Genomic DNA, 24901 nt, shown 5'->3' with positions numbered 1-24901 from the left:
GTGTTCCAGGAAAGCCTCAAAAAAGGCGGATAAATAAAGCCGAGCGGGGCTGTAGTGACCCCTCAGAGGCTGCGGTATCCATGGCAACTGGAGCAGTTTAAAAAGAAAGCATTATGGGATGTGTTGTAGGATGGGCTTATGTGACTAACTCCGCCCACTCTTTGTTACACAGGAACCCTACCTTAATTGCCCTCTGTGTTGCTATGGAAACAAAAACTCTTTCCAACAATGCTGGTGTGTGTGTGTGTGTGTGTGTGTGTGTGTGTGTGTGTTTCACCCTGAAAAAAACAGTAAAATGGATGACATATAGGTTTCCTCAGGCTGTTGTTTATTTTCGTGATGCGTGATGAATGAATGATTGACTGAAGTCTGGCAAATAATCAGGTTTTCAGACTTTTAAAGCACTTTATCGTAAAGTTAACAACAATATGAATACTGTAAAAAAAAGAAGCTATTTTTCACCAGCTTTTTGCAGTATCAATACATAAAAGCAAAACTAGAGCATGAGAATTATACAATATGAGCTTTAAATGGGATGTTTTTTGTTTGCTCTAAGTGATAGTTTGGCCTTTTATCTGGCCGCACCCGGGCCAATTAGAGACCACGGCAAAGTTGACACATAAAGACCAATCATCCAATCCAATGGCATGATCTTGGCATCGCTTCACATTGCAATTCACCATTGCTGAAAAAAGAAGGAGGCGGTAGTGGCGTGTAAAAGAGCAGCCGCAGTATGTGTACAATAAGTGATGGTGAATTCAAATCAATGACGGTGGAAGAACTGTCTGTTGTGCTGTTTCTCACTGTAGAGATTCTACAGACTCAAGCTAAGTTGTTCTGCATTTTGCTGAACAGGATTCGATTACTGTCGGACTCAGGTGAGAGGCGTGTTTCTGATGATAAGCTCCACTATCCTTTCTTATTACTTATTACACAAGTGTTGGTTGCACAAATAACGTACATCACGTATTTCTCATCTTTCCGGCTCCGCTGCTTCACATTGATCCCGCCTCAAACAGTCTCACCAATGTCTGTTACTACCTCAGGCGTTAGTTTCGTGGTTTGAAACAGCAGTCAGAAAGGGGCTAGGGCAGGGGTCTGCAACCATTAAGAGCAAAAGAGCCATTGTTGGCCATTTTAGTTGTTTAATAATGCCATATATAAAATACACATTTTTACAGTTGAAGAATACAAATTGCGTTGGGCCTACAACATTGATAAATGACAATTAAAATGTAAAAGAAATAACCGTTTCATTACGTATAATCTTTTGTTACAGTGACTAAGAGCCACTGCATACAGCCTGAAGAGCCGCATGTGGCTCCAGAGCCACAGGTTGCCTACCCCTGGGCTAGGGACTGCATTGTAGATGATGACGTAAAAATACAGGCTGTTGCTTGCCAAACAGTAAAGACGGCTACCAGAGGAACCAGCTCTAATGATAGCGTTACATCGGATAGAAAAAGCAACCATAATGAACCAAAATGAACAGGAGTATGGACTTATGTATCGTTTGTCAGAGGCATAGATTTTTTTGCAGTTCAACCTGGATTTGTCATAGCTTGTGTAATCCTTAAAATGCTCATGTTCACGTCCCGTGTAGTGGTATTTTTCTTCTTAGGTGGGGGAAGGCATGACCCACCCTCCTCTGACTGTGCCTTCACCCACCTAGGTATAAAACTATCGCCTCGCATGTATCCATTGAACAGAGCAATGTGATGGTGTAACACATTTTGGTACGCTGATTGGCTATCAAGGCCAGTACTCCCACCAACTGAAAGACTCATGTGAGAATCATGTGGAGCAAACAGAAATGTTGGGCTCAAATACTTTGACTTTGCTGCTTTAAAGTCGTTTTTCTTGGTTAAATTTCCAACTTAGGAAGCCAGAAGATCAATGCACTTTTTTCCGTCCACCTATAAAGAGGTTATATACTCCATATGACAGATTTCATGCCAGCTCTTTATACCATAGATTTAACGTGTCGACATTATCATCTTTATGTTGATGTGTATCTTACACACACACAAACACAGCAGTGTTTTGTTCGCTCCTGCACAAGATAACCGCTCCTCTATGGCTCCTCCAGGTGCTCCATTAGGATGCTGTTTGTCTGTGTTGGTCGAGACCCAGAGACGGGTTGTAAAAAAAAAAAAACACACCAGCCAAATTGCTCTGCAGAGATTGTTTAGCTCGGCTCTGTTGCCAGTGTTTTTCTACAGTCTGTGTCAGCAGCGTAAAACAGTCAGGCTCCAACGTTAAAACCCAAGCAGACATTTAATTTTCTTTCATCCTACACATTTGGGCATGAAATCAGTTTAGGGGAGAAAAGGAGTAAATCCCTCCTGAACTCATACTGCAAATTCAAAGACCCCACCCGCCCACCAACACACACACACACACACACACACACACACGCTGAGAAAAGCCTGCAAGGAGAGGCTCAAGGTTTGAAACGTGGCATCCTGTCTGTCTTCTGAAGCTCCTGTCAGGTTCATTGTATAACAGGGGAGTCAATGACGTCAGCACAGCCCCTTCAGGCCAACGCCTCTGCTACACACACACACACACACACACACACACACACACACACACACACGTACACATACATACACACACTGGGGGGGCTCCAATTCCTCTATGACTCATCTTTGCTCCTGTCTGACGCAAGAGCATGACTGGGTCTCTTCACTTCCCACCACACACACACACACACACACACACACACACACACACACACCTCTGTCTCTCCTGGATGCTAAAACACGGCTGGAAGACTGTGTTTTACCTCCCACCATGCTGTACCTCTCTTCTGCCTTGCTGTTTTCTCACTTGCTGTCTACCTTTCTGTCCTTTTTTTTACATTTCTTGCTGTTGCTGTCTGATAACCTGCTCTGTTGCTGTCTAAAGCTGCAGCACTGTGTTGTTATTGACTATCCTGAACACTGTATACAGGCGACAGACCTCTCCTCTCCCACCTCAGCATGTGCATGTTGCTTTATAGCTCTATTACAGCCTTTCCTCCTTTCGTATATTTATTTGTGTCTTATTTTCTCCCTCCCTGGCCTCCCACCCCTTTCCCTCCATCCCTCTCTCTTTTCCAGCTCTCTCTCCTTTCATCTCCCTCCCTCTCTCCCGCCTCCGTCTCCCACACTTCCATCTCTCTCCTTCTCCCCCTCTCTTTCTCTCGTACTGCCTCAGCATACTAAACAGAAGTTTTCTGATTACTTTTCTTCCTGAGAAACGTTGAATACAACTCGCAGGCTCACCGCCACTGCCTTCGCCCGTCACCATGGCTACAGCCTCAGCGCTTAGCTTTATTGAGGAGGGGTGAAAGGAAAGAGGAGGAGGAGGAGGTCGGGGTTGCTGTGTGTCGTCACACAGAGATAGTACAAAAGAAAGCCACAGCGGAAGGACCTTAATCTTTTTTTATATCTTTAATTTGATGCCGCACACAACTATTTATTCCTAATTTAAGCTCAACAGCATTCAGAAAAACACAAATAAAAAGTCAATTTTCCTTATGTTTAGAACAGGTTCCTGGTAAAAGAATATATCTTTGAACTATAAAAAGAGAGCTCAACCTGAATGCAAGCTATAATCTAGACTAAACTGCTCTTCATAACAAATTAAAAATGATTCTTTTAGTATTTCTTTAACATCATAAAATAAAATGCATCAATCAATGTCATTACTAAATTATGCATCCATCAAAATGGCCTACAGATCATTGTTATCGTTCTGAACGTTATTAAGGTTATACTCTTTCTCTCTTTCTCCCTCCTCCTCTTCTCTGTCACTGTCACTCATGTCAGTTTGTCACAGTGGAAGGGAGAAAGGGCAGGAAAAAAAATGGACAGTCGCTATCAATCAATCTGTACGATTTATTAGATTTTGGCCTTTCAGAAAGGTGACAGATTGCTGTACACAAGGGGGAAAAAAACTGGACACACACTTCTCGGCTGTCTCTCGTACCCCTGAGTTATCATGACACTCATAGTGGAACTGCTAAACGTCCCTGCAACACACACACACAGGACAAACACAAACACAACCCCGATTCCAAAAAAAGTTGAGACGTTTTGTTTAACGTAACTAAAAACTGAATGTATAAAAATCAGGATGAGAGTATATATTTACAAAAAAACAAAACATTCTCAGTTTGAGCATTAGATATCGTGTCTTTGCACTGTATTCAGTTGAATGTAGGTCACAAAGGTTGTTTTAATATTCTGTTTTTCACATTTCTCCAAAGGGATCATAGCTTATTTGACTGAAATGTATGCTCATACAATGGATCATATGATATCTTATGAAATATGACTGTTCTATTTAATGCAGTGTCGTATCAATACATGATATTTAATATATATACAGGTGCATCTCAATAAATTAGAATATCATAGAAAAGTTTATTTATGTCAGTAATTAAATTCAAAAAGTGGAAATAACACATTATATAGGTACATTACACACAGAATGAAATGTTTCAAGTCTTAATTTATTGAATTTCTTCTAATTATAATGATTATGGCTTACATTTAATGAAGACCTTAAATTCAGTGTCTCAAAAAAAAAATGAATGTTACAAAATTTCAAATTTTAAAGTAAACTGTTGTTTTTAAGTATGTTTAATATGGAAATGTTGGCGTCTGAAAAGTATGTCCATATATATGCTCTCAATACTCGGTTGGGGTTATTTGACTTGAACTACTGGAAACTGCTGAAAATTTTCCATGATATATTAAAATTTATTGAGATGCACCTGTAAGATTTCAAAAACCTTCAATTATCATTGCCTTGTCATTGGTCGGCTGTTCAAAAAAACATCACAAATGATCAGTATGACTTATAGATTCTTATCAACTGGAATAGTGTCTTCAAATATATTTGTGCAGCTATCTGATTGGCAGTTTTCTGGTGAACAGCAGCTACATTTAAAATGAACACCTCATTAACGCTTTTTTTAAATTTTACACACACAATATGACCTTACAAAGCATGCTACTTATTCTCCCTCCCCATATATTTAATCACACACAGTCTGGCTACATGTATGATTAATCTGACTGCACTGCCTACCACAGAAGGCTTCTTACTGTAACTCTGCTGGAGTCCGTCAGTCATGCCCATGCAGGGGAGGAGCAGAGAGGGACCCATGCAACAGGGAAGAGGGAGGCGAAAAGAGGGCCAGAAAAGATATCGACACATACACCTACCCTGTAGTAGTCAGTGCTGTAGACGTCTCTGGACATGCCAAAGTCTCCAATCTTTACCAGCAGGTTCTCGCCCACCAGGCAGTTCCTGTAGGATAACAAACATAACCAAATTTAGTACAACAGGATTACAGGAAGATGTTGTAGTGACTTTAAATACAGATGTTTGACATAACTTGAGTTACATATATAGGGTATTAAACCTCAGACATGTGTTTTTTTTATACACCTAACAAAAGGTGTAAGAATTGACTATTATATTTGGTATTTTTTAATAGTAATTGTATATCTGTGGCTGGTAGAGTTTCACATGTTTTTTCATGGTGTTGTTTTCTTACATTATAAGAGAAAAAGTGTGTAATGTCACAAGGAAGCAAATAGTGTAGCAACAGAGTTGGTGACAAACCTGGTGGCCAGGTCGCGGTGCACAAAGTGCTGTGATGCCAGGTAGACCATGCCAGATGCTATCTGCTGGGCGATGTGCAGCATTTGAGACTGGGTCAGCTCCACGGGTCTGGTGGTCTGACCCTCTGCCATCAGAACTGCATCCGGACCGTGAGCCCTGGAAGGAAACAGGTGGAAAATTGTTATGTGGGCCCAGTTTGTTGGATTCATGTTGTTTTATGTTGGGTGGAAACTGAAGCCATTATTTACATTATGCTCTCTTCAGAGCCACCAGACTCCATTGACAAAAAACAGTAATTTTCCCTCACAGAGCACAGGAGTTGTTGGTCCACTGCTGCCTCGATTGTTGAGTTTGCTTGTGTCATTGTGTGACTTTGGTGAATCTGACCTCACTCTTAAAAAGACCAAAGTCACACAATAACACAAACAAACTAACCCATCGAGGCAACAGTAGACCAGCAACTCCTGTGTCCTGCAAGGGAAAATTACTATTTTCGTCAATTGAGTCTGGCGGCTTTAGAAAGAGCAATATGAAATACCAAATATCCTTTCAAGCTTTTTTTTTATTATTATTGTAAATAGCAGAGGAAACTTCTACTGTACAATCATTTTGTATTTATCCCTCTGTTTTCATGACGACATTTCAGGAAAAATCATATTCTTCAATATAACAGCTTCAATTTTAATAACATTTTGATTTAATGCAAAAAAAGAGCCATGCCTGAGGAACTTGTTCAGGTCTCCATGTTTCATGTACTCGAACACCATGATGAGAGGGTCGCTCTCCACACACACTCCATAGAAAGTGACAATGTGTTCGTGCTGTAGGTTGGTCAGCAGCTCAGCCTCGCGGTGGAAATCCTTCCTGGCATTTTCACTGGCCTCCTTAAGTGTCTGCACACACATAAACACACAGAGAAGTGACATTTTAATACACTGACAAATGAAAATCTCACACATTGTGCCACATACACTATTGGCAATTAGTCATTTTCACAGTACACCCAGTCTGCTCCAATTTATTTGGCTGATGTCCACTAGAAGAAAAAAAACTGAGTGTCTTGCCTTGTAAAAGTGAGTTACAGTAACTGTGAAATTACTGGCAAGGGCTGATACAATAGCAGAGCAGGAACAAATTTTATATTAATGTAAGCCATTACAAAGTACAACACTGTTTAGATCCATTATATTCCCTGGTTCCCTTTGAAACTAATCTTCCTCTCCCTTCCATGAATCAGGAAATCTGTCAGGGAGGTTGTGTAACGCAAGCATCTGTGACAGAGGCAGAAAAAGAACATGTGGAAAAGAGGGAGAGAGAGTTGCAGGAAATGAAAATGATACGGGGTCTGTATTCATTTCATATCAAAAGAAGAAAAATATAGAAAATTCCTCTTGTCCTACATGAATAATTGATTGTCTTCCTACAGTATATGATATGGATATATGTTCACCTTCCACCTTGTGTGTGTGTGTGTGTGTGTGTTTGTCTTTCTGTGTACCAACATCGCAGATGGAATCTCCTATTACAGATATAGGTTTACAGGACAAGGAGGCGTCGCTAAGAAAGCTCAGGAAGACGGAAATGACCCGCGACCTTTCAGCTGGAATGCTGAGATACCAGAAAATGAGATGCACTGTAACTCCACCCACTTATATGTTCAGCTAATCATGTATCAAGATCAAACAGAAGCTTGGTCACATCACGTACATTACAGGCTGTAATGTGATACGACATTATGATATATGGTGGATTATTACAGTATGGATACTGTATGAAAGCTTATGCTGCAATCACAGTTTGAAATGTGATATCGGACATGTTTGGGAAATCTGGGTTGGCTGACTGGATTGACTTTCCTCCGATGAGTTCTCACATAATGCGTTTTGATAGCCTGCGTTAGTCAGACCCTCCCGTTCATGTGATTAATTCTGTTTTTGGTTTCTTAAAAAGAAAAACACTCTGATTATAAAAACATTGATGCAAAATAATCGTAAATCATTTACTTTTGGGCTGTCAGGTTGTGAAAAACTTCCTTTGATTAGCAATTATCCAGTCATAACTGCAGGATCTGTTTATAGTGGATGCTTTTAGTGCTTATTTGTCTGTTTTATTGTTATTTTTATCCCTGCATTAGATTGTTGTGCTATGGCACAAGTATTTTATATTGTACTATATGCTTAGGATTTTTGCAGTTGCATTTTATTTAAATTTAACAATGCCTAAATGTATTGTTCCTGTCAAATAAATTAATAAAATAAAATACATATATAGATACTCACTTTTTAAGAATCCATTAAATCTGCAGTTATAAATGTAAATAGGTTATTAAAGAAAGTTATTTGTCCAGAAGATAAGAGGTCAAATTAATAATCAGAGGCATGTATTTATTATTATTATTATTTTTATTCTCATATGATTATAATGAGGAAATAAAAAGCTGGAAAGACAACGAAAGTGTCAGGAAAACAACGACTACAACTGGGCAACCCAGATTTCGCTCTAACAATGGTTTATAACTTATCTTCAAAGCATTTCTAAATTATTTATTAACTATAATATGTAGTGTGTTTTATGCTGCAGTCTGCTGGGAAGGCAGCATCAGACACAGAGATGCAAGGCGGTTGGACAGACTGGTCTAAAGAGCTGGTACTGTGGTTGGAGCCAGGTTGGACACACTGGAGGAGGTGGTGGAGAGATGACCTGTCAACATGTTCCAGGCCATCCTGAAATACCCAGATCATCCGCTACAAAAAACCTTTATGGACCAAAAAAAAAGTAGTGGACAGCTCCTCTCTCCGTTGCAGGATGGAGAGAAACAAAAGATCCTTCGCTCCTACAGCCATCAGGCTGTCTCATTCCAGACTAACTGAATTTTCCCTCGGGGATAAATAAAGTAATTTTGATTTGATTTGATTTGATAAATTAATTTAATTTAATATTTACAACTTATAAATCAGAGATATCACAACTCATTCTGCACATGTACAATATTGGCCTTACACTGTTTAGTTAAGAAAAAAATAGTTGTGTTCTGGCAAACACCTGCACTCAATCAGCTGAACTGTTCAATGTATCATATGACCACTGTAACAGAGCAAACCATATTCATTTTAAATTCAGAAACTTTCCTGTGAACCACAAACCTCTACCTACAGTATGAACTATCACACTCATGAGTCTCTGAACTCAATGCAGCTTTAATTCCCAGGATAAAAGCCATAATATTGTGATGTTAGTCATCCGGTGTGCGCACATTCAGCTCCCTGGACAAATAAGAAGCAATCAACAACCTCTAGCCCGGGAATGTAGTGACTCACATTTACATGTGTGACGGCAACATTATTGAAAGTGCTAGGTGCTAGTGATTGATGGCATGCAGGAGAGTAAGCTTGAATAGGCATGTGTATGTTTCTGTGTGTATCTGCATGTGTTAAAGTGTGCCTGTGATCGATGACACCTCAGTGTATGCATGATATACAGTAACGGTAAAACTGGCTCCTGTATTATGGCTGACTGGCTGATTGATAGCCGCCTCTAAAACCAGGACCATTAAGCTCTATTAGTGAGTGAGGGTTATTGTAATTTGGTGTACATGTTTCTTTAATGTAGCATGCATGACAGAGTGCAACATAAGTGAAGTATGTAGAAAAGGAACAATGTACTCATGAGGTGGGGGGTATTTAAAAATATAATACACCTTAATTGGTGTTTTTGTAATGTAGAATAGCTCAAAACGCTCATTATTCTAAATGATGTCGAAACAGGCTTTGATGATGATAAAATGCACTGACTCATCCTAGAGCTGCTCAATGTACAGGGTGTCCATAAAGCCTCTTTACAATTTAAAAAAAAAAGGCAATTACAAAGGCAATTGATGATAAATCTTAATCAGATTTGTTGTATGTACTCCATGGTTGTCAAAGTCTTTAATTACATTACATTTGTGAATTTCAGGTACTGTCTTGATGAAATAGGTAGTGGAAAATGAACCCCTATAAAAGAGAAGGAACAATGTGTTGTATGGTTTATTGAAACAAAAACATTTTTTCTGTGGGGTTATGTTTAAAATATTGTGTATGGAACAAAGATACAGGACATCACTGACCTGAAAAAGATCACTGATGCCATTGCACCCATTGATGAAGCTATGCTACAGCAAACATGGCAAGAAATAGAGTACTGTCTTAATGTGCTTTGTGCAACTAATGGTGCCCATGTAAGGTGTATTAAATGAGGCAAAAATCTACTCCTCATTTTGTAATAATTACCCATATTTGTCTGTTCATTTGCTTTTGTAATAATGTGTAAAGTTGTAAAGAGACTTAAGGGTCACCCTGTATCTCAATTGCAGTTTTGCACAAATTTTAACTAAACTTTCAGAAAGTTGGCACAAGAAAATGCAAATCAGAAAGCGAGTTTACCAAATAAGCCAGGCTTACTTTGGTTAGTCTGTCTCATTTCAGTTAATTCAGTTTAATACAGCAAAATTCAACCCAGTTCAAGGGCAGTTGCTACAGCAACTTATGCTGATGAACTAGTTGAATTGACTGCCAAAAATTAAAGTGCCAGTCCACCAAAATCACAGTAAATCTGTGTTTCATAAACTGTACTCAAGCACCATGATATAACCATTAGTTTAACCAGTTTTGAAAAATCTGCCTGTGAGATTTCGGCTTCCATCAAAGTACAACGGAGAAGAAAGGTGTTTTGTCTGCGGTGTTCCCAGCATTTAAAACGAGAGCTCCCTTTCTACCAAAGGAAAATCCCTCTTTTTAGTTTGTTTTGTAATTTGGATGAGCTGACCTTTTAAACAAGGAGGAGTCAATGACAATGGCATCATTTATTTGAAAAATCTGTTTCCACCAGCTTTCATCACGTCTCCTCTTTGTTGGTGCAGCAACAAGGAGGAGGAGGAAGAGACAACTGGAGAGAAACGGTGAGTCATGCCAGTTGACAAAACGATGAGGACGAAAAAGAGCAGGAAGAGCGTTCTCTAAGCAGGTGGTACATTAGCTAATTGAAAAAAAAATCAGATGAATTGAGAGAGTTGAATCAATGAAGTGACTCTAATGACCAAATGATTAATCTACATGCAGCCACACCTATGGCAGTTTGAGAAATACACTTTAAATACACATGTTTTTTGCTGATTATATAATGTTTCACCAGATTTGAAATGCAGTACAGCAACACACAGCATCTTGTTCTACAACCAAAAACTGTGCTTCCTGGGATTTTCAGGTGCATATTTTACAGAGCTCAGACTGAGCTGAAGCTAAGCTGGCAGCAAACATCAACGGGCCAGCAAGCAGTTTAGAGAAAAGAAGGTGGAGGATTTGAGGAGAGGAAAGTAGCAGGATGAAGGACTGCAGAGAAGAGAGAAAAAGTATACTGCAGGTGAGAGTTAGAGGCGAGGCGAGGAAGTGAGGAGAGGAAGTGGGGGACAGGAGGAGAGGGAGGGGGGTCTCTCTCTCTCTCACACAGGTCATGTATTGTTAATGAGAAGATCTGCACCAATCAGATCCTGTTTCACCGCAGACCAGGACAGAAAGCATCCCTGATGGAGAGATGCATGGACGGATAGATGTGATGGGAGGATGCTCCTTGGGAAACCGTTCAATTTGACCCCGGAAATCAGCGGTTTGAGTGTAATTCCACCTTTTACTTTAAGAGAAAATCTTGAAAGGAACGACTTTCTAACAATAGCAGAGGAAATGGAGGTGAGGAGAGGGCGAACATGGAGTCTAAAGTATCCATTACAGGAAAATATCAACTGATCAGAAAGCAATAATTTCAGCTAAAATTATATCGGTTCCACCAGTCATTCTTTAGGAGCTGGGGTTTTCAGATGATCACATACTGAAACAACACTCGAGATTTGAAATATCGTCTTTTTACCACAGAGTCCTTTGATGTCTATGAAGTTTGTCTTTTGATTGACATGAGTGGTTTTTCACTTAGACTGTAAGCTACTGTTTATTCTCACAACATAAGGACAAAATGGCCATAGAAAGTCTATGAAAACAAATCCTTGAAGTCTGGGATTTCTCTTGTTATTTTCTAGAAAGCATAATATATATACATATATATGTTTATATATATATGTAAAGAAGTTACAAATCCTAAAAGGTGGATGCTTGACAAACATCATCAACTTGCAAATGGCTGCAAAGAAGATATGTACTGTACAATTGCCACAGTTTCAAGGTTAATGTCATAAATTCAGTATCTGATCAAATGTTTCCCCTTCTGTCACTGAGTTAATGTGTTGAATAATGGCCAGAAAAGCATTTTTGATTAAGATGTCACAGTGAAGCTCACCTTTGACCTTTTTCATATATAATGTCATCACTTCATCATTTTAACCTATTTAGCCCTACCTAACCCCATTTGTGTGAAATTTGTCATACTTAGTATATCAATTCTTGAGTTATGGCCAAAAATGTGTTCCTGAAATATCACGTTCATGAGAATGGGATGAACAACCAGACTACATAATGCTTCCACATGGAAATCTATAAAGTCTTCTTTATAGTCAAACCATGCCTGTGGATTGAAGTCGTTGCTATTCCGTGATATATGTAGACTTGTAACTTTAAGGTACAATACTATATCAATGGGACTATAACATTTGGACAGTTTAAAGTTACACATTTTTTCTCTCCTTTTGAAATGTGTTTGTTGCAGTAATTACCTTCACAGCCACCAGTATCTTCTCCTGGTCAGGCGAGAGGTTGTAACACTCGGCCAGGAAGACTTTTCCAAAGGCTCCCTCCCCCAGCTCTCTCTTCAGCACAATGTTGTGTCTCTTTATATGCTGGACGACTGTTGAAAAGAGAAAATACAGAAAAGAAGATAACAATTAAAATGTGTCCATCTTGGTTTGGAAACACTTTGCAGTATCCATAATATTATACTATTTAGTGTGCCAGAAAAATATATTGTATGTCCTAAAACATAATATGTCAAATACAGTAGACCAGAAGTACCAGGATGTACAACTGCATCACAGTGAATTTTGCAAGCCAGCAGGCCTTCTGGCTGTTTTGACCCACAATTCTCTGTGCAGCATGTATGAGCAAGAGGGTCAAAGTTCAAAGGTGCAATGTTATGATGAAGTAATATTTCCCAGTTGTATGTTACATGCAACAGTACATACTTCTTAAGGTCGGCTGCAGAACTAAAAGTAAAAAGAAACAGTATGCAATTCGGAACATTGTATCATATTGTATACATGTTTTCTTTAATGGGGATTTCCTACGTTTTTGAAATGTTTTTCTGTTTTGTCATACACTAATTTGATCCAGTTTTCACTGTAATGTAAATTCTAAAAACACGTCTCTCTCTCTCTCTGTTTCATGTACGTAATCTCTCCCTGCCTTCTGCTCACCCACAGTTGGATCAGAGTCGACAAACCTGCTCTCTGTTGCTAAGTAACTCGTGACTTCATGCCAGCTGATTTTTTTTAGAAAATTTGGCATCTCACCATGGTGATGATAGAAGAATTTCTTCTACAGAACGAAGAACAGAGTGGTGCCCTTACTATAACCTGGCTAAGCCCTGCCTTTTTGACTGCGGGCCAGATGTGCAACTGTCTGCACGCAAGGATACACGGATTATCCTGTAATGCATGCACTTGGGTACATCTTGAACACACACACACACACACACACACACACACACACACAGAGGACACCAAGAGCTGAGATTTATCTGTGATGTGATTAAGAGGTGCATTTGAAGAAAAGCTGTCCACTCAGAATATCACATTAAAGCCCAGCCTGACTCTCAGAAGCTGCATCGATCTACACTGTGAGCTACTGACGTCCACCATAACCCAATATTGTACAGACACAGAGAGAGAGAGAGAGAGAGAGAGAGAGAGAGAGAGAGAGAGAGAGAGAGAGAGAGAGAGAGAGAGAGAGAGAGAGAGAAAGAGAGAGAGAGAGACTGAGAAAGAGAGAAATAGCTACATCTCAAAACCCATCAAATTCTCAGTGTAAGATTGTGGTGGCAGAGGTTTTGTAACCATACATTACAGTATGTCAACTTTATCTCCCAAAATAGTGTCTACATACTACTAATTTGCTTTGCCATATTGTATCCCAACGGCAAGAGGAGACGTTTTAGGCTAGTGTTGTACTTTTACTATTTTCAAGTCACATCCCTGATAAAGCAAAAACAAAAGTCACATTAAAAAGTCCTGATAAACTGTGTGAGAATGGACCAAAAGAAAGGTGATAAATCAGCAAGATGCTGCATGGTTTGTCTGCAGAGAGGGGAAATAGAGTGAAAGAAGAATGGACGTTGAACAGTTTGCTGTTGACATTTAACTTGTTTGTTTTTAGCTTTTATGGTGACAACATGCATCAGAGGGGCAGTAAAGTGCATGTGTCAAACTCACTAGTTTGGGTTGATGAATTTACTGTTTATCAGACCACAAATCAAACAATTATCAGATTGCTAGTGCACCAAGTAGTCCTTGCCCTTCTCTCCCTGCTGCTGGCAGAATAATTGTCTATCCCTGATAGCTGCTGTCCACTCTCTCCTGGCGAAGGAGTCTCAGGGCAGCAGGGAGGGAGGCCGAGGGACTGAAAGACCCATTCAGTTATATGGGAGACACTCAGCTGACACTGAATGATAGCCTACATGCTTTAAATGAAAATGTTCACATGAGTGTCAGGAGGTGTGCAGGATGCAAAAATTCAAAGGATAAATAGCTAAATAGTTAGTGTAAACTTAGTTATTGTACACATTACATTTTAAGTTACAGTTCAACCACAAATCGAAAATACATATTTTTTCTCTTCCCTGTAGTGCTATATATAAATCTACATTGTTTTGCTGTGAGGTGCTGAGTGCTGGAGATGCATTATAATTTTTCATTTGTGGGTGAATTATGCCTTTAAGTTTGCTATACTAATATATGTTGAAACAGAAGACCTACTATACTTTGCTAAGAAACAGACTTATTTAAACAAGCAGGATCAGATTATATTACATACGATATTTATTCCATGGAGCCTTTCAACTCCCATAAGGTAATACATAACTTGTGTGCACAAGAATATTATATTATTATATTATAGATTTTATTATATCATATTATATTATTATATATCTTGATTGTTTCCCTTTTTCTTTAAGTCGCTTTGGATAAAAGCTTCTGCTAAATGACTAAATGTAAATGTAATATTAACTAGCTTGCACAAGTTATTATCTTGTGTGCATTAAAAAAAGCACCTTAGGGGCTGTCCATTATCATATTCATACATGTAGGCATTTTCGTTGCTATTTCTCGCCGCCATTGCCTGAGAGAACTTTTAGTTCCTACCTGCCTTTGTTTTGTGGGGGACAGGTGTGAGTATAACAGACTCAGAGTTAAGTTTAATAGCAAAGAGCTAATCTAAACTGTCTGGTAACAGTTGATTGAAGAGTCTGCTGAGAACCCAGAAACAGTTGTGGGTAGTCTTGCAACAGGATCTTATTCAAGAATATTAATCAAAGAAAAACTGTTCAGAAGGACTGGAGTAGTCTATTACCAAAAAAAGAATGGATAGCTTCATGTACCTTAATTAATCACCGTTTTAATGCACCTTTTAGCGAGGACGCTACGGGGTGAAAATCGAGCGCACCCTCAGATATATGCTAGTTGAATGCTAACATGCTCATGTTAGCATCCTCCAGCAGCGTCCAGTGAGGAACCTTTACCTTCAGCGAGGCCTTTCTGCTTTTAGCTGCAATAACCCCTGGTGTGACTGCAGCCTCATTCTGCTCAACAATGTCTGTAACCTATGAGGAGCACAGTGGGACCTATGGGCGGAACAGAAAGGCCGAGTGAACTCCAGCATCCGGAATGAACGAGCAGAGAAACTGGACTGTGGGCGCACAGAGCCGTGCAGACAGGTGAGTTCAGCAGCACACTTGTTGTGATGGTTGAAATGTCAATAGCATTGCGTGCATGTGTGCATTAGACCTCGTCACCCTGTTAAAATAATCGCATAACTCATTTTTTTTTCAAGTTTTGCAAGAAACACAAAAAATTCACCAAAAGTGTAACGTATGACAATTATTGATCATTTCATTCAAAAGGATGTAACAAAGGATGGCTATTGGCATAGTAATAACACTGTGTGTAAATTATGTAAGTTAAGAGAAATAAATGTCTTCGGCAATTTTTTAAACATGCCACTGTGACTCAAGCAAGATATGGTAACACTTTATTTTGAAGGTGTCTACATAAGAGTCACACAAGCCCGTCAGAAACATGACATGACAAGTATAATGAGCATTAATGTTACTCCAAAGTGTTATTAATGTTCATGACACATCCCATGTCATGTTTATGACACGCTCATGTCACTCTTATGTAGACACCTTCAAAATAAAGTGTTACCATATCTTGCTTAAGTCACAAAGTCATGTTCAAAAAATTGCCTAAGTCACATTTTATTTTGACTTAGGCATAATAAATCCGCTTAAGTCACACACTTGGCATAGGCCATTATCTTAAAGGGGTAAAATCACACGATCTGATCAACTGAGGATGTAGGCGATTTTACCATAGGTGGCCGGCGTCATGAGGAGATGATTTAGGAAAAAAAAACAATTTTGACAAAAAATGACTTAACAGTGTGACAACCTGTAAACCTTGCTTTAATGTGTGTGTTTGGGGCTGCAGCGCTGTGTGGAGGATTTATTGCTGAAACATCTCTGTGCTGTCTTTTTATCATGTTTTATTCTGCTATTGATTCTTTAACAAGTGCCAGCTTTTGTAATTTATGTAGCTTAATATTGCTTATTGGACCAACTGTGGTGTCCACTGCTATTTTTACATATTTTCAGTCATTTTTGTTCGATTGTCTGAGTTTTTATCTATTTCCTGGTTAATTCTAATGAAGTTACACTGAGGAAAGCTCTTGTGTAATTGATAATCAGTAGTGTGACAGATTGCAAAGTGCCCTCTATAAATAGGAACAGGCTTGTTAGTTTGGACATTAAGGGTCTGTGGTGTTTTGTGTATATGTTTACATGCGAATGCATTCCATATTCAGTATATTTTCTCAGAGTCTCAGAGTCTATTTGAAGTTACCTGCTTTTTACTTTTACCTAAGTAGATTGTTACACAAGTACTTTTACTTGTTCTTGGATAAAATATTCTTGTACTCTTTCCAGCCAGCCAAAGAGCAGATATTGTAAATGATGAAATACTTTATTGATAATGTGTTTAAATCTCTGGGAATTATACACTTGATTGTATTGAAAGTGCTGAGGCATAAAGAAAAACAGATCTACAATTAGATTTTAAACCCAAGGCTGCATACATAAAACAACAGGGAAGAAAATCAAGTGCTCCTCAACCTGTAGCTGAGTTCTCTCCAGCAACAAAGCGTCTTGTGACTTGAGGTGAAAGCACGAGCAAGCAGCACTATGCAAGAAAAAATTATCCTGTTTTGTTTGCCTAGGACTTGGTAGTGATATTGAGAAAAAAAAAAAAAATTCTGACAACCTTTATTGTAGGGGGAAAAATGAAATGCCTCATCATTAAACAATTTTCTGATATGTGCAAATTAGTATGATATAAGCATAATGTTTAAAGAAGAAAGGGTGCAGCGGTCTCACTATGTTTTTATGTAAACATGTTTCACATCTATGGCCTATTCCTCATGACATAATTGTCTTCAGTTCAAAAACAACAGTAGCAGGTCACAGATCTCAGTACTCCCACAACTCCCTGTGCAGCAGCAGCACACAATAAACCATATCCCCACAAGCCTACTACCCACTATTTAACCAGCTAATTACCTCACCGCACCATTTCCTACTGCGGTTGTATAATAAGCGTTCACCCATGAAAACGCCTCGCACCACTTCTCCTTAATTAACACCCTCAAATAGCAAATAAATTGATGTGTGCAGACCAGTGCTTCCCCTTTTGCTTTTCTTTCTGTGGCAGGAAGATTTGGTGTTTCTCTCACAGCTTTTCCTGCAGTTTTTTTTAAACTTGTCTTTATTGTTAGATTTATAACGTGTCACTGCAACTAATTTTGCATTCATATATTCAAGACTTTCTTATAATTGCTGCGCATAGCAATCAAGAACTTTGAAAATGATGTTGTTTTATTTTTTATGGCCTGATATCACTCATGAATTCTGCTTTCCAGCTGTCTGCCTTTGCCAATTTTACACTCTTTCTGCCCCCCTGCATTCATTATTAAACTGTATCTCTTTGTGCAGTACAACACATCACCCCTCTTTTTAATCAGTATCCTTAATTAAGATCTACAGAAATATTATTCCCCATTTACCAAACTTTACACTCTTACTCTCTGATGTTTTTCTTAATTAGTACCCGCTTTCCATGCTTATCGTATTCACTAATTTTCCCTCATTTAGCATCCCTCCATCCAGTCTCATTATCTTACTCTCACTTTCCTTATTTAGCATCCCGCTGCTCCATCATTTTTTCTCCCCATTGCTGCTCTCCTCATCTGCTAAACCTATCACTTTTTAATCATCATCCTCTAAACATTAACAACCAGGCACATGCTTTTCCTCCATTCCGTCACTCTGTTTTCCATTTCTTGTTTATGATGGCGCTTACAACATTAATATCAAGAGGAATAATAATTCCCATCATACACCTCCTCTCCCATATTTTTCCATCTGTCCCCCGATCTCTCCCCACCTCCCGATAGAGCCACCTCTCACACCTATCCTCCTTAATCAGCATCTTATAAACAGCCAAAGAAATTAATGTCTTGGGACGTAATTATTCCTCCTTTTCCCATCTGCCTCTTCTTCCCTTCCTCCTTCCCCCAAATCTTTCCATGACCCTGAAATCTGACATAAAACAGTTTGGAAATTGTGTGTCTGGTAGCTTGAACCAAGCAATATGATAGGTCAAAGGCACAACAATGTTTGACAGATGCTTTGAAAACAGGACCGACAGAGACTTCAAACCTTTTCTCCCTCACATTCCTCATGCAGTTAATGTCATGACTCTAATTTTTCCTTTCCCTTTTCACTACACCTTCTTCTAGTCAGCCACCGCTCCCAACTGTATGCCCTCCTATCAGGAGGTGTAGCTAATTGTGACCTAATTTTTCCTAAAGTGTGTGTGTGTGTGTGTGTGTGTGTGTGTGTGTGTGTGTCTCTCTCTCTCTCTCTCTAAATGGGTGTTTTCAAGTACTGTATGCACATGTTGACTGGTGGATAACATTTTCCAGAACAATGTTAATCCTCATTCCCTGGATACAACATAATACAAACCCCATCCCAAGATCTGCTGGGATGGAAACAGTGGAAACATTGAGATATATTATAGATAAAGCCAAGAGGAATGGGTAACATAACAAAGAAGAGGAAATCTCTCCTTTAGTGACTGCTGAGGTCAAGCCCTCTGTATTTTCTTTCTGACTTTTTAAAAACCTAGAATGCATTACACAAGTGTTTTATAAGCAAATCCCTATATTCTGAGGCTCAGTAGGTTTAAATTAAGTACTTTGACATTTTGGGAAGTATTAGTATTCTGCTTCGTGCAATAGGTAAAGGCTGAGTCGATGATTCTAATCCAATTCATTTTTTGTCAGATTCAGCAAAAATCTCCTCATGGTCTGCTAGGTCTATTCTAGGTTCATACACAGTCCTGGTTTGACATGACCAAGCCACACCCCTCATGGTTGAACAAGAGAGAGCAAGTGGCAAAAAGTGACTGCGTCTGTGAATATGGGTGGAGCAGAGGAAAAGTTTAGCACTAACTTGTCAGTCGAGATGTACAATACAAGTTACAGTATGTTACTTAACATAAAGGCTGCAGCTTCTGAGAACAAATATCCTCTTTTATTATCCAACTGCTGAAAAAGTGAAGGGGGTTAGCTGAGTGGGTTTGGAGTGGAGGAGACTAACCGTACTGGTTTACCGTTCCAAGGAGCGCTGACTGACCCTAATGATGACCTCATCACCATGCATCATAGCAGCATGTGACTGTGGTGTTGTGGCGATGCAGTTATCGCCCTAGTTTCACCAGTAACACATTAGTTATTTCAGTTTTAGAGGTGCAGGTAGGCAGATTTTGTTACCTTTGGACAGAGCCGGGCTAGCAATTTCCTTCTGTTTTCAGTCTTTAAGCTAAGCTAAACTAACTGGCTGTTGCTTCATATTTAGCTTGCAGACATGAGAGTAATATCAATCTTTCCATTTAACTATTATCCAACTATTCCTTTAAGGCCAACAAAATAATAAACACAACATTAAGAAGTTTATGTGTGGAAAATAAAATGTAGCTATTTACTTCAGAATTTCCAAATACCGGAAAGTTATTTTGGTTTCTGGGTGGGCTTGTTGGTGGGAATTAAATCCATGATTTCAGTACTAATAAAATCCTCCCTACAGTCCTGCTTTATTATGCTGCAATAATCTCTAATATGCTGTATATGTGCAGTTAGACATAAACACAGCAGCAGTTCCTATGGAGGTAAATGGTTGTTTTACTTTGATAATGCGTGTGACACGCTCGCCAACTGAGTTGCTTGCTCTGATGTTATTATTGTTAATGAGCTGTTCACTTCAGAGGTAAGCTGCACAACTGAAGCTTTGCAACACGGCTAAGAGTTCCCGTAATTACACAAGGATCCATCATCTCTGCAGAGTAATTGTTGCTTTATTGATGCCAGGAAGAAGCCTGTGCCATAATTTAAATAGGAGCGCATATTCAATATTGCAGGCCACAAGCTGGTTAAGGCCAATGTTTTAAAAAGAGTTCAGTTCCTGGCATGCAACCTACTGCCACTTTGCCAAACTGTCTCCATCAAAGGCTGTTGCCCGGGTTGGAAAAGGCAGAGCGCCAAATAATCGGTCAGATACTTTTTAGTATTTATGCGCCTGTCTGCGAGTCAAAGAAGCGTACAGAATAATAGTTGTAATGGCTGTAATATATTAAAAACACACGCAGGCACATACACATACGCAGCAGTACCGTATTGCCTTTCAGTGATCTTCATTGCTTTCATTCTTGTCTTTAGGCTGTAAATCCCAGGATTTTTTAGTTATACCACAGGACTGAGGAGGTCAACCTCCAATCCCCCCCATTATATCTTTTTCAACCTTGCCCTCAAAAAAAAGAGCACACACACACACACACGCTGTTCCATAATTTACCACGACACAAGGCCAAAGCCTGGAGAAGCTTTTATTACTTGCCAATATTTCTAATGTCACGTTGATGGACCAGGTCAATATCCTTATGTGCTCTCTGTCTGTCTGTTTGACTGTTGCTCTCTCTCTGTCTCCTTCTGTCCTCCTCATGTTTCTCTTTTCTTCTATTTCTGTTTGTCTTGTTCTCCTTCCCACTTTCTTTGACCACTCTCTCTTTGCCTTTTTGTTTCTTGCGTTGTTGAGTTTGTGCTGTGTACATGTCGTGCTGTTTCTAGTTTAATTGGGAGCTGGTCACTCTCAAAAGAAAAATTACTAGGGTTTGGAATAATTAATCGATCAATTAATGGTTGTTAAGAATTTGATCGATTACGTGGAATTTTTAATCGATCTGTGTGTATTTTTAAATTTTATCAGTACTCACTGAACTGAAACAAGGCCGAGCGCTCAGTTCTGCGGCCGTAGGTCATTAAGCCCATGAGCTGTGAATTAAGTTGGATAAAGCTACAGTTTGCAAACTAAAAGTTCCAATAACAATTATAAAACACAGAGACATACAAGAGTATTAATTTGAGTAAAACTAGCTTAATGTAGGCTATCAAACCTTGCTGATATGAATTACTGAGTCTAATTTTATTCAAAACTTATTTAAACACAAAACACACTTAAATATGCAAGATTAATGTGAAAACTAACCTCGTGCCTCTTCAGGGGCTTAAATATGAAACATTGAACTCCTTGACGTTATCTTTACAGTTTAATCTCACTTGAGTTAGTTTTACGATCGACAGGAAGTCTCTTTTTGTCCTTTCAAAATAAAAGCACCCGTTATCAAACAGGCTTTTGCATAGTACTGTATATATATATTTAATTTTGCCCATGTATGCATACAGCGATTAATCGATTAATTGATCGCTAACATTATAGAAGCTCAAGTTGGCAGGTTTCTTCCCATCCCTAAAAATTACACAAAAAACTTCTTCTACCTACATTTACCCCTTTTTCGACCAACACGAACCTAGTTCTAGTTCTAGTGCTAGTGCTGGTGCTTCTCAGAACCTGTTTGCTTTTCCACAGGCTAGAGTGCCACATCATTGCGCCACTATACACGTCTTAGCTCACTAACGCTAGCCCGCTAATGCTCGCCTGTATGGATCATACAGGGCACCACAGGAATTAGTTCTTCAACCACAAAGTAAGTTAGCATCTTTCAGGCAACATGAAGTTTAACCTCTCAAACTCAATGAGGACTTTGAATGGGTTTTTGCTAAGATGCTTGAAATAAGGTCTGTGGTTAACACAACCTCAAGAGATGTTCATGTTATGTTGTATGACATAAAATAAGTTTGTAAATACCTCCACTTGTGAATATTGAAGTTTTTACATGTCCTTAAAAAGGAGGTTGCTAACAAGTGGCTAAAGGAGACTACAGTGGTTGTCGGGGACATTAAACATTATCATGCCGGACACGGACGGGAACTCTCTCACTAGTACGCCTCACAGCCTCTAGTCATGTTCTTCAGTGCTCCTTCAAACTCTTGTAGATTAGGTTAATACACAATTTATTAGGCTACGGTTTCGCTAGCTTGTCAAAACCGCTGGTTAGCCTGTCAGCGATTGTCTGAAGTGTAACAGTAGTGACGTTCAAGTCCTGCGACTGTGCTGAAGCATAACGTTAACTTTTTACTTTTGTTGGCTGCATCAATGCTTCTAACATCATAAATGTGAAAAAAATGTGTCAGCATCAGAAACATGTGTTTGCCACAGAGCTTATTTTCTGCAGTGATCAAAAATCCAATGAAAAAATCCTAGAGGCAAATTCTCAATAGACCCCATGGCAAATTGTTGGTCACCAAAAACTCGCCCTCAGCCCCTGATGTAAGCGGTTCATGGTTCGAGAGTTGGTGCCTCTCTAGAACCAGTTATCTTGGCCGAGAGCTGATTCTTTGGCTGTCAAAATGGGAATCGGCCCTCCAACTGCCTTGGTGGAAAAGGGGTAATAGAGTCTTATATGTTTTGCTTCCTACGGCTCTGGTAATATATGTGTATGAGTCACAAATGGACGTCTCAAATTTATTAATGGATTTGTGCTCAACATGCTGAGGCGCACACACACACACTTGCATATAAATAGACTTTCTATCTCCCTCAGAATTGACAGCTTATCATCAGCAGCTCCAAGGTCATTGCCATGACAGCAGTCACAATGTTGCCATGGTAACCTCTGTGTATCACACAAAGACAGTTACACTTGAATATTTGGGTAGTATCGCTCATAATGGAGTGATAAACATTTTTACACCGTGCGTTTAGAGTGCAGGTTAAAGATAAATGAGGTTTTTACTCACATGTGTCAGTTTTGAGCAGGCTGTTTGTGCTCCTGAAGTACTGAGGGTTTTCTATCACCGGGATCTTGGTCATGCCGATGATTACCGCGTCAGGGCCCATCTCTGAGGAAGAAGGAGTGTTACTGCCATTGGAGACGTGGTGAAGAGGAGAGGCTGAGTCATCATCGTTACTGATCACCGAAGATGGTCCTGAGAGAGCGGAGAGAGAGGGTGTTCAGTTTGTTTATCTTATCTTTACAATGAGCTTCCTGCATGTGAGACGGAACAACACTTTAGTACACATGGCAGCCGTGCTAATAGTATAAGGACACAAGAGAATTAATTAAGTTGTTAAGCTGTTATTAGCAGAGATTGAGGAGATGAGATCATAAAGTGGGGAGGTTAAGCTGTTATTATTGATCACAAAAGACATCTAAGAGAAGGAGAAAGAGTTATAGTTATATCTCATAACTTGAGCGGATCAGCAAGAAAAATGAACAGTAAAATTTGTATTCATGTGTTTCTAGCAACACTAATAACCCCCCAAGTAAAGAGACTTTGCTCATCTTTGAAATGATATTCAACATGACACTGTGTTGGCCAACGCACATTCCATGTGACGTTGAATTTTTGCTGTTCACCCGGTGATTGCTGTGTCATCAGATAGTTGCCACTGTATAACTATCCAGAGCACTAAAGTTCTTCATAATTTAACAAACTAAAGTGCTCATAAGCCATCAAACTCTGGGTCTTTTACTCAACTAAGCTGAACCAACTGGATCTTATTTCCCATCTCCTATGTCTTAATACAGGGCTGCTTTCAGTCCACACATCCATTTATTCTATGTAGTCTTTAAATTTCTCACAATGTAGGAGTTGGAGGAAGGCTGACCACATGAGCCCCATTGCACTGGCCAACAACTGTTGGGGTTGTTGCAGTAAATTTCCTCTGTGGTGATTGTGTGACTCAGCAGCAGAGTTAGCATGTAAAGTAGATTGTAGATACATATGTCAATTTGATTTGAGTTAATGTGGAGTCAAAGTTCACAAGTTTACAAATTCTGCCTGGAGACTTCAAACTGTAGTCTGCGGCGTTAGCAAAAGGTGCTGTGGTTCGGGCCGAAAAAGTTCGAACCACAGTATGTTACTGTTTGTAGAGTTTGTGTATGAGCAGGCAGCAGTTCCCACAGTGCTGACTCGGTCATCTTGTTTGAATGCTAGATGACCGATGCAAAGTTCCACGAGTGGAAAATGAAAATGAGTGATGAACCCTCTAACTGTCCCATTAGAGGGTCAGGTCTGTAGTATAGCACTAGGTACTTTGTCCACCCCTTGGCAACAGTAGGGTTAATAGGTGGAAATTTCCATAAACTTCCCATGGGAAGTTTAGCTGGGGAATTTTGGAAATATTCAAAACAATAAAACATGACATTTCAACAGATTTATTTGTAAGCAGAACTTTATCAATTTTTAATAATTTTATTGAACAATCAATTCTTTCATTGAACAACAAAAACAAACATGAATGTTGAGTTAAATATTACTATTACGACCCCACCCATACGAAGTTCCATTCAAAATGTTAAATGAAATGAGCCCCTCTCCCTCCAAAAACATCCCATTCAACATGTTAATGAATTGAACATGTGATGGAGGAATGAACAGTGCATGTAGGGGGTAGTGGTCTCAGTAGGGGGCGTGGCCTCAGCAGCCCTGCAGTAAGCAGTGTGCTATGTGCTTGTAATTGAGGAATAGCAGATAGTGTACTTGCATGAAATCTGGTTGTGTTAGTAGAGATT

At 39.3% G+C, this 24901-nt stretch overlaps 1 protein-coding gene across 3 annotated transcripts in view; it reads right to left on the bottom strand.

The window, feature by feature from the left end:
• Positions 1-24901, bottom strand: part of ntrk2a (neurotrophic tyrosine kinase, receptor, type 2a) — a 97021-nt gene that overhangs the window by 6110 nt on the left and 66010 nt on the right. For 2 of the 3 annotated variants that reach the window (XM_059336329.1, XM_059336331.1), the window contains 5 exons: positions 23124-23312; positions 12317-12447; positions 6343-6515; positions 5623-5778; positions 5214-5304 (listed from right to left, as the gene is read on the bottom strand). In XM_059336329.1, coding sequence (XP_059192312.1) covers positions 5214-5304; positions 5623-5778; positions 6343-6515; positions 12317-12447; positions 23124-23312 — 740 coding nt within the window. The remainder of the gene's footprint in view (positions 1-5213; positions 5305-5622; positions 5779-6342; positions 6516-12316; positions 12448-23123; positions 23313-24901) is intronic. The other variant, XM_059336330.1, reaches the window with a different exon arrangement.

The sequence above is a fragment of the Centropristis striata genome, chromosome 7 (genome assembly GCF_030273125.1).
Source record: "Centropristis striata isolate RG_2023a ecotype Rhode Island chromosome 7, C.striata_1.0, whole genome shotgun sequence".
NCBI lineage: Eukaryota > Metazoa > Chordata > Actinopteri > Perciformes > Serranidae > Centropristis > Centropristis striata.
This window is presented reverse-complemented; position numbering and strand designations above follow the sequence as displayed.